Here is a 10,412-nt window from a genome sequence, read left to right on the forward strand (position 1 = left end):
TAAATGTACCTGAGCAATATTTTCTATTTTTTTCTAACAGAGACTACATATTTTAATTTCTACTCTCTCTGTAGTCTCTTTATCAGTTCAGTTAGCCAAAAGAAAATCTCAGAGAGGTATTATTTTAGTATGTGGGAATTCTAAATTTTCTTCTTTTTATGAGTTACTCTGTCATTGTTTGCCAGCTGACACACTGCTCTGATGGAGTATATTGTACTGTCCACTTTGAAGAACTGTTTGTGTTTACAGTTCTGAATTTGGGAAGGTGAAGTGGAGTGATAAAGTTAAGTTTAGAGAAACTTTTAATGAGTTAAACATTATAAAATTAATGAAGTTGGAAAATAGAGATAATAATGATTTATAATTTCATGATAGTTTTTTTTTTCTCTATTTTTGCCCTTGGATAGGGTAATCTGTATGCAGAGAAAAGATAATTTGTGGTTTCTTATAGTTGAAAATGAACTTAAAGTTGTTTCAAATTTGAAAGCTCATATTAAGTACCCGAGATTGAACTCATGCCCTTGCACTTGCCAGGCAGACACTTACGCTGTTGAGCTAAAATCCTTGGCAAGCCTTTACATTTTTAAATGGTACTTTAAAAAAGTTTTATTGATGTATATAATATAGTAAAATTCTCTTAAGTGCAGTGTGATGATTTGGAATTCCGTAGTCAAGATACATAATATTTTAACACCCTAAAAAATATCCCTGTGCCATTCTACAGTCAATCCTTTCCTTCCTTGGCCTGGTACAGGCAACCACACATCCATCCGCCTTCTAGGTTTCAATAGTTTTTGCCTTTTGGAGGTTTCATATAATGGAGCCATACAATGTATAGTCTTTTGTGTTTGATCACTTTCACTTAGCATAGTGCTTTTAAGAACCAGCCATGTTGTGTGTATCATTTCTTTTTATTGTTGAGCAGTATTCTGTTTTGTGAACATAGCATGATTTGTTTGTCCATTTATAAGTTGATGGATGCATGCATTTTAGTTTTGAGCTATTATGAATAGTGATGTCACGAGCTTCTTCCATGTTTTAGCTCTTCTGAATAATACTGCTGCGAGCATGGGTTTGCAGATATACACTTCTTTGGCATAATGGCACACTCTTGTAGTCCCTGTACCTGGAATACTGAGGCAGAAAGACTGCACTGGGTTCGAGGCTAGACTGGGCTACATAGTGAGGTCAAGGTTAGCCAGTGCTGCATAGCTCATGTCTCAAAAAGCAAGAATGTAAGCAAACAAATAGTTCTTTGAGCCTCTGCTTTCCATTCTTTTGGGCATATGTACCCAGAAATGGAGCTGTTGGGTCATGTGATAATTCAGTACTTAATTTTTTGAGGGTAGTTTTTCCAAAGTAGCTGTGTCAGCTTACATTTGTACCACCAGTACACAAGGGTTCAGTTTCTCCAAATCCTTGTCAATACTTTGTCTTTTGATAGTAGCCAACCTAACAAGTATGAGATAGTAACTTACTGTAGTGATTTTTGGTTGCTGTTTTTCATTTTTCTTTTTTTCTTCATATTTGAGGTGGGGGCTCACTGTGTTGCCCAAGTTAGCCTTGAACTCCTGGTTTTAAACAGTCACCACTGAGCGCTACTCTTAGCCCTGGTACTGGCATTTGGTGCATAAAACTTAATGTTCATGAAGTCTAATTTGTATAGTTTTTCTTTGGTTGTCTATGCCTTTGATGTTATCCTTCCCTCCTCAAAAAGGAAAAAAAAAAAGCCATGCCAAGTTTCATACTGTGAGGCTCTTTCCAATATTTTCTGAGAATTGTTTGTTTGTTTTTGTCTTTATTTCTTAGATTTAGCCCCTTTTTTTTTTTTTTTTGATCTTTTGGAGATAGGATCTTGTGCAGTTCAGGCTGACCTTGAGCTTAGTTCGTAAACCAGGCTGGTCTCAAACTCTCAGTGTTCCTCTTTCAGCCTCCTGAGTGCTGGGATTACAGCTGTGCATCACCGTGCCTGGCTATACATTTGGCTTTTGATCTACTTTTGAATTAATTTTTGTATATGGTTGTAGGAGTGGGGCAAACATTATATTGTTTTACAAGTGGATATCCAGTTTGTTGAAGAGTGTTATCTTTCATTAGTCTTGGCACTCTTCTTGTCAAAACTCATTTAGCCATATATATGAAGGTTTATTTCTGGGTTCTCTGTTCATTGTTTTGTTATGTCTGCTTTATGCCAGCATTACTTTGTTCTTAATTACTGTAGCCTTAAAGTAAGGTTTGAAATCAGAAGTATGAGTTTTCCAGCATTGTTCTTTTTCAAGATTATTCTTACTCAGAATTGCTTGAAATTTTGTTTCTGTTTCTAACAAAAAATTCTTTTTTTTTTTTTGGTGCTGGGGATCGAACTCACGCCCTCGTGCTTACCAGGCAGGTGCTTAAGCCACTGAGCTAAATCCCCAGCCCCATGTTCTTTGGATATTGATAAGGGTTGTACTCTATCTATAGGCTCTTCTGATCCATGATTATGAGGTGTGTTTCCATTTGTCTTTCTTTAATTTCGTTAAGTACTCTTTATAGTTTTCTTTGTACAAATTGTGCCTGGTTAATTCCTAAGTTTTTATTCTTTCTGACTAGCCATTGTTTCTTGACAACTTTTTCCCCTCCTGGATCTTCTCAGTTTCAGATACTGGTCTTACATTTATATACTAACTAAACCTGTAACCAGCTTTGATAATCATGGTGGACAATTGCTTTTGTTAGCAGAGTTTTACTGAAATTTTTGTTTTCTTATGTAGTTTCCCTGTGATTGCTTTAGAATTGATTTTTACTGCATCTGTAGTGACAGTTTATTATTACATTATTGTTGGCTTACTAATGAGACAAAGACTGAAAATTACAAACTAGAAATAAAAGAAAATAATATAGTAGCAAATTCACTGCAATTCAGAGTTCTTGACATATATAAGTAGATTAAGTGAGAATATTGCCCAATCATACACACCTATCTACTTATGTACATGTATTTAGGTGTGTATGTAGTCTGGGAATTAAACTCAGGGTCATGTGCTTGTCAGGCACATGCTATGGCACTGAGCTATATCCCAGGCTCTAGGTATATTATCAGTCATACGTTTTATTAGATAAGTTGCTTTTTGGTTAATAATCAGTGTGCTATTATGTTGCATTCTTTTTTCTTTTTCTTTTTTTTTTTTTTTTGTGACATGTCTTGCTGTGTAGTTCAGGCTGGTCTTGAACTCATTATGTAGCTAGGCAGCCTAATTGGCAGCTGTCCTTCTGTCTCAGACTTCCAGGTGCCAGGATTACAGGGGCTCCTTAAATTGCATTCTTAATCTCTTGGTTGATTGTGATTTAAGGACACTGAGGTTTAGTTGTTGATGTCTCTTCAATTTTTTTCTTAGGGCAAGAGGATTATGACAGATTACGACCACTGAGTTATCCACAAACAGATGTATTTCTAGTCTGTTTTTCAGTGGTCTCTCCATCCTCATTTGAAAATGTGAAAGAAAAGGTAAGTTGTTCGGATAACTATTCCTCAATAAAAGGTCATCATAGAATTTCTGTTGACCCATTGTGTTAGTTTTAAAGGCTGCGGATTAACAAAAGTGTATTAAAATACCTTTTCTTTAGTGGGTGCCTGAGATAACTCACCACTGTCCAAAGACTCCTTTCTTGCTTGTTGGGACCCAAATTGATCTCAGAGATGATCCCTCTACCATTGAGAAACTTGCCAAGAACAAACAGAAACCTATCACTCCAGAGACTGCTGAAAAGCTGGCCCGCGATCTAAAGGCTGTCAAATATGTGGAGTGTTCTGCACTCACACAGGTAAGGCTGTGTGGAGCTTTCTTTACAGCTGAGTAGTTTACTGAAGGTTGGGATACAGAGGTTATTTCTTTCTTTCTTTTTTTTTTTTTTCTTTTTTTCTTTTTTCCAGTACCAGGGATCGAACTCACGACCGCCTGCTTGCAAGGCTTATGCTGCTGAGCTAAATCCCCAGCCCCACAGAGGTTATTTCTAACAGTGATTAACAATATTCAAAGCTGCCTAAGCAGAATATGACCAGCCTCACACTGTGTGTTGTTTGTTGGAGGCCTTTGTGCTTATAGAGAATGTTATTAGTCTAAAAACTTGGATTGGTGAACTCTTATGTTAGAATTGTGTGGATTTCAAGCAGTCAAGGTTGTGCCAAAAAAATTTAAAGAATAGTCTAGAAAATACAAGCTTTTGAGAGAATATGAGTGTTTTTTTCCCCCTTAGAAACTTATAGCTGATTTTTTTTTCTTACCAGTTTTGATGCTTGATATACTACACAATTTCTGGGGAAAAGTCAACCAGACAAAGAATTAGTCATGGTATTGGAACTTTCAGATCAAAGAATGTTACGTTGGCCATTTCTGCCATAGTCCTCAAACATATTTTATAATAGAATCTCCATTTTTGTATTTTTGGAGTCAGTTCTTCACATGGACCTATCTCCTTCTCCTCTTGGTCATGTCTGAGTCATTTGATTGGAATTCCTCTGGTAGTTTCATAGGGAGCTCAGATCAAAGTATAGGAGCAATGAGTGAAAGTGATAACCAGCTTTTGTGGTTAAATCCTCTTTACCTTAGTTGAATTGCAGATTTCCTCCTTTGAATATTGTTCTAGGGGTAAAGGAAAGAATTACGGAGACAGCACAGAACTTTTGGTTTGAAGTTTGAACAGTGAAGAGTCATTCTGAATTAAAATAGAGGTCACTAGTAATTATACTAATTCAGTTACATTAATCATGCCTTTTCAGTTTATTGTTCATTTTTTATTTTTTAAACACGGATTCTTGATTATATGTATGCTAGAGTAAATGGCATATATAATTACGTTTGTTACATTTTTATGAGGCAGTTATTTTAGTATGTGTGCTGCTGAAGTGAGCACGATTAGGCAGTTATTATATAGGGCCTTGTACATACTTTTGTAAGCTCCCTCTTTGGTCCTTGGTTGGATATTTAAAGATAAAGCTTTTATGCTTAACTGGATATTTTACAGGATAACTTCAAGACCTAGTATTAGGTGATTTAAAGACATTTTCCTAAACCCAGTTTTTCTCGCCTGTTTAATGCCATTGTAAAAATGAATATTTCGAAGTTCAGAAAAATTTACATCTTGTCTCACACAGCAAACTTGAGTTTTTTTTTTTTTTTTTTAAAGCCTGATGCTTCTTTTTATTCTAATCCCATTCCCAGAAAACTGTCACTGAATATATTGGTATTGAGGCAGAGGAAAAGGCTATCTGTGGAACATTAATAACTCCATCTGCAGATATTATAAGCTTCCTGTTCTCTAGGAGGCTGCTGTTGATGAAATGGAGGCAAGAAAATCATATGGACCTAATTTTATGTCAGGGATGAAGCTAATTATTATTATTACTATTTTAATAATACTAAGGGTCAAACCCAGGGCCTTTGAGCTGCGCTGAGTATCCCCAGGCTCCCTCACCGCATCTTTTTTTTTTTTTTAAAGACTGGGTCTTTGAAAATTGCTACGTTGCCCAGACTGGGCTTGAACTTTGGATTTTCTGCTTCAGCCTCTCAGAATTGCTGGTATTGTAGGTTTGCACCATTATGCCTGGTGGTGAAGCTTATTTTAGGTAGTTGGGTGCTTAAGTATTAGACATTTGCAGTGTGAACAAGTTTATGTAATAAATCACTTTACAGAGGTAAGGAAAGTTTTAAAAAATTACAGCAGTTACTTTTTTTTCCTAGATTCTTAAGTTAGGAAAAATCAGAGGAGAAAAAAATTAGAAAATAGCCAGATTTTTAGGACTTATAGGTAGGAGCTAGAGCTTTTAGAATTCGAAATTCTGTTTATTGATTCCTTTAAAACTAACCTCTTTGTATAAACAGACAGTGGGTAAAGCCTAAATTTATTTTGTTTCATAGGGTATTTTTTATATTTGTGTACAATAAGCAAGAAAAGATTTCTTTCTTATTATGGCATATATACCTAATTTTTAATGGTCTTCTTCCTTGTTTTTTAATTATAAAACATATTTCCCTTTCTATCTTTACTCCTTTATATTCAATTATGAGTTTATACCTAGAATAATTGCAGAGGAACTTCAACTTTCATGTAGCATTTTTAAGAGCGTAAGTGATACAGAGTGAAGAAAATTTTAAAAACTTTTGCCTCTTTTTGAGTACTGATTGTTATCTCATTTATTTTATATCTAATGGAGTTTGTGGGTTCCATTTCTCTGGGATGCCAAATATAGGGCATGAGGAGGGAATATGTGGGGTAGTTTGAGTTAGCACTTAAAATTGGAGCCATGCTCTGGGACTTCTGGGGGCATTTTTACTTGGGGTAAAACTGATCTAAAGAACATGTGAGACTACTGTAGGTGGTAAACCTGTGGTTTCAGATTTAGGTGAGTTTAGGTGAATCTTTGGGCCTAAGGTACCACTACTACTGAGTCCACTGTCTCGTTGGAGTTTCTGGCTGAGGTGTAAGTGTATTTCTACGTCTTAATCGCTGTAGATCTGAGAATATTCTTTGTTTTCACTCCATGCTTTATGCTGTGATTCCCATGCAGACATTTGAAAGCACTGGACTGCTTGCTAAAACTCATTCTAGGGCCCCCATTCTTTGTTTTGTATAACTTGGGTGGTGGTTACTTGCTCTAATAACCTATCTGAATAACTGAAGTGTATGCTGTTTCTAGAGTCCATTCTTCAAATTCCTCCCAGTTGCTAACTGCTGCAAAGTGAACACTCCTAAAATCTGAAACTTTTTGTTTTGGGAAACTGGTTTACTCTGAAATCCTGATTAATCCCTTCCAGATATGTCAGTGAACCTAGAAACATATAGCATGCCTGTTAGTCTGCTATTTGTGTCCTTCAGTTATTCAGGGGCTGAATTCACATAAGCCTGAAATTGTAATATTTTCCAAAATATGTATGCTCTTCTTAGCAGTAGAACTGGGGGGTTGTGCATTAATTACCCAGCATGTCTGTCGTGACTTTACATACCTCTTCCCCCTTTTGGGAGGGAGAGAATCTTGCTGTGATAGTTCAGGTTGGCCTTAAACTTCTATGTAACCCAGGCTGACCTTGAACTCATGACAATCCTGCTTTAGTCTCCTGAGTGTTGGGATTGTAGGCATGTGCAACTGTGCCTGATCCTATGTATCCATTTTTTTATTTTCTGGCATTTTTTTCATAAAATGTTGCAATATTATATTTCATTGTGTGTTAATTTTAGAAGTAACATGGTACATTTTCATAAAAAGCTTTTTTTCTCAGCATCCCTACCTTTCTTCATGAGGTGAAATTTTTGTTCGGTTATCTACTTTACCAATATTATGTTTAAGATCAAGCATTCTGGCATTTTATTTTTCTTAAAGCATAACGCTTCTGTGAATTCAGCTTATTTAATCCGGACTGCTATTGTATCTGCTAGTCTTTCTAATCCTCTAACCTGGCTGCTATTCTCTCTCCTCCCCTCTGTCTTATAGAGAGGTCTGAAGAATGTGTTTGATGAGGCTATCCTAGCTGCCCTCGAGCCTCCGGAAACTCAACCCAAAAGGAAGTGCTGTATATTCTAAACTGTTTTCTCCTTCCCCTCTTTGCTGCTGCTTCCTGTCCCCACTACTGTAGAAAGATCGTTTAAAAACAAAGGAATAAAACCATCCTGTTTGAAAGCCTCTGCGTCTTTTTACTCACCACCTTAGAGCAACCTCTGTATTAGTTTTTGATCAAGAATGCAATATCTTACTAGAATATTTTTTGTGATGGGTAGTCAAGTTGGACTTGTTTAACGTTCTGCTGCTTGAGTTGCCTGATGCTCAGAGCTTTTTGGTTTGAATTTCTATTGCAAAAGGGAACATGGTCTGGCATTAAGAATGTCCTCTTGGAGAAAATAAGAGTTTTAACTCTTCTAGATGATAGTTCTAGATGGCGAAAGTAACACAAACATCATTTTACTCTTATGATCAATTGTTAATTGTAATTGCATGACAAACTATGGGAAAAGGGTGACTTGCTAGTAGAGTGTAATGGGGAAGGGAGGATTCTTTTCTGGTTTTCTTTGTGCAGCGAAACTTTGTGTTGCTATTGCTTTGGCTGTCTGTGCTGTAGGTGGAGTATTTGTCAGTCTGGGGTGGGAAGGTATGTATCTGCTACTGCTTTATGAGTTCATTTGTTACATTATCTTTTAGGACTAGCATCCATTTTAATAGTTGACTTAAGGTATGTTAATGTTGAGATGTAAAGCTGCCATCTTTATATTTTCCTGCTTTTGATTTTATTGTTGTGAAGGAAACATACAATTGTGGTTACTTTTAAAATTTGAAATTAAAAATATATGATTGTTTGTATAATGCCTGGTGAAGCTTTATTCCTGTTACACTGACTGGCTTTGACTTTACATATGTATGGGGTCCCCACCTGTTTGCTTCCTTGTATCTACTTCCCTCTAATTGGTGGGATGAAGGAGTTTAAAGTAAATATCTATGGTAGCTGCCATAACTGTGCTCTTTATCTCTGCTTGTGCCTTCCATATAATAAGGATGCCACTGCCCAGGCATCCTCTCAGTTCTGTTTCACATCCAGCTGTTTCATTTGAATGCAGAGCTGCTTTCCTTGTTTCTATGTAAAATGTTTCAACAGCATATTACAAACGCATTGAATGAGCAAATGACATGTGCTTGTTTGCTTCTTGTGACATACATTGGTCTGCAAAAAGCTTTCAAAGGACCACTCTCACTCATGAACATCTGCTCCTCTGCTCCTGCATTGCTGAATCTTTCCAGTGGCCTCCCTGGACAAAACTTGGTGAAATAATCTTATTATGTTGAGATTTAGGATTGTATTTAATGTTTTTTTCTTTGCCCATTCTTGGGGTTTGGCTGTTTTAAACTTGAACTCCAGCTCTCTTATACTGAAAATCAGACTGCCCATTTCTTCTTTCTACCCCTTTTCAGAAAGGCCTAAAGAATGTGTTTGATGAAGCAATACTGGCTGCCCTGGAGCCTCCAGAACCGAAGAAGAGCCGCAGGTGTGTGCTGCTATGAACATCTCTCCAGATCCCTTTCTGCACAGCTGGTGTCGGCATCATACTAAAAGCAATGTTTAAATCAAACTAAAGATTAAAAATTAAAATTCGTTTCTGCAATAATGACAAATGCCCTGCACCTACCACATGTACTTGTGTGACACAAGGCCGATAGGTATGCCCCGCCCCTCCCAGTACTAGTTAATTTTGAGTAATTGTGATTGTCAGAAAAGTGATCAGTACTAGTTTTTGTTTTGTTGTTTCAAAAACTTTTTTTTGTTGTTCAAAAGTAAGGCATGCTTGTGATGACTTTGTAACAGACTAATTTGAATTGTTGAAGCTGCTCCCTGGTTGCACTTGAGAGTAATCTGGGACATCTTAGTATTTTTTTTCCTTCTTTTATTTTTGGGCGGGGGAGTGTGTGGGGGTTTATTTTTTAGTTTTATTTTTTAAAATTCATTAACCAGTGGTCAGCCCTTAGAGGAGGAGGACGGATTGATTCCACATTCCACTTCCTAGATCTAGTTTAGAAGAACATGTTCCCCACCTGGTGCTCTTAGGAAGGAGTATAGTAAATGCCTCATTTAATAACATACTCCTTTTTGAAAGTTGCCTTTTTTCTCTCTCCACCCTCGAGTAGATCCAGTATTTGATAAAATTTGTGAAAGTGGGTGGAAGCTGTCTTGTCCCTCCTCTTTTCTAGGATGCACTCTATATGTGACTGTGACTTTCAAGGAAATTTGTTTGCCACTTGCTGATTTTTTTTTTTTTTGGAAGTTAATTTTTACTTCTTTCACTGATAAATGAAGAAAAGTATTGCACCTTTTGAAATACACCAAATGGATTGAGTTTGTAATTAAAATTTTTTTCTCCCCTGTTAGTCATTGTCTTATATGCTTAGCGTAGATTTGCCATTCAGTAGCGTTGGGTGTTCCTAGACTCCAGCAGAAGACCTGACACAGAGGAAATAGGAGTGGTGCTACAAGACAGATGCCTACGGGATAATTGGCATCCTCTTTCAGGTTGAGAGGATGCAGGCCTGCTTCATTAAGAAGCTATGGGTGGGTGGGCGGGCTTGGGGAGAACACTTAGCAACATGGGGACCAGCTAGGGAAATCCCCTTATTTCTGTTTTCCATATGAGGAACCCTATAGCAATTGGTTGAGGCTCTCTAGTTTAATAAAAATCATGCAAGGAGTCTTATGAAGACTCAGTGTTAATAGGGACTTTATCAGCTTATTTTTGTTGCAGTTTCCAGTTTTTAAAAATGTTTAGGTAATTTTTTCACCATCCCAAGATCCTAATTCTTGTAGATTTCATTAGTGTTGAACCAATGCTTTCTCATGTCTCAATCTTTGTATATGCATTCTTTTCAGATGTATTAAACAAACAAAAACCCTTCACAA

General features: G+C 36.8%; 1 protein-coding gene across 4 annotated transcripts in view; it reads left to right on the plus strand.

Annotated features, from left to right (window-relative positions):
* Cdc42 (cell division cycle 42) overlaps positions 1-10,412 on the plus strand; it is a 37,863-nt gene extending 27,451 nt beyond the window's left edge. For 3 of the 4 annotated variants that reach the window (XM_003471342.5, XM_063235716.1, XM_063235717.1), the window contains exons 4-6: positions 3,378-3,487; positions 3,607-3,804; positions 8,936-10,412. In XM_003471342.5, coding sequence (XP_003471390.1) covers positions 3,378-3,487; positions 3,607-3,804; positions 8,936-9,025 — 398 coding nt within the window. In that variant the 3' untranslated portion in view covers positions 9,026-10,412. Of the gene's footprint in view, positions 1-3,377; positions 3,488-3,606; positions 3,805-7,468; positions 7,655-8,935 lie in introns of those variants that run through there. The other variant, XM_063235715.1, reaches the window with a different exon arrangement.

Source organism: Cavia porcellus, unplaced genomic scaffold, assembly GCF_034190915.1.
Source record: "Cavia porcellus strain 051 isolate PalLab524CR breed Dunkin Hartley unplaced genomic scaffold, mCavPor4.1 scaffold_25, whole genome shotgun sequence".
NCBI classification, from domain to species: Eukaryota; Metazoa; Chordata; class Mammalia; order Rodentia; family Caviidae; genus Cavia; species Cavia porcellus.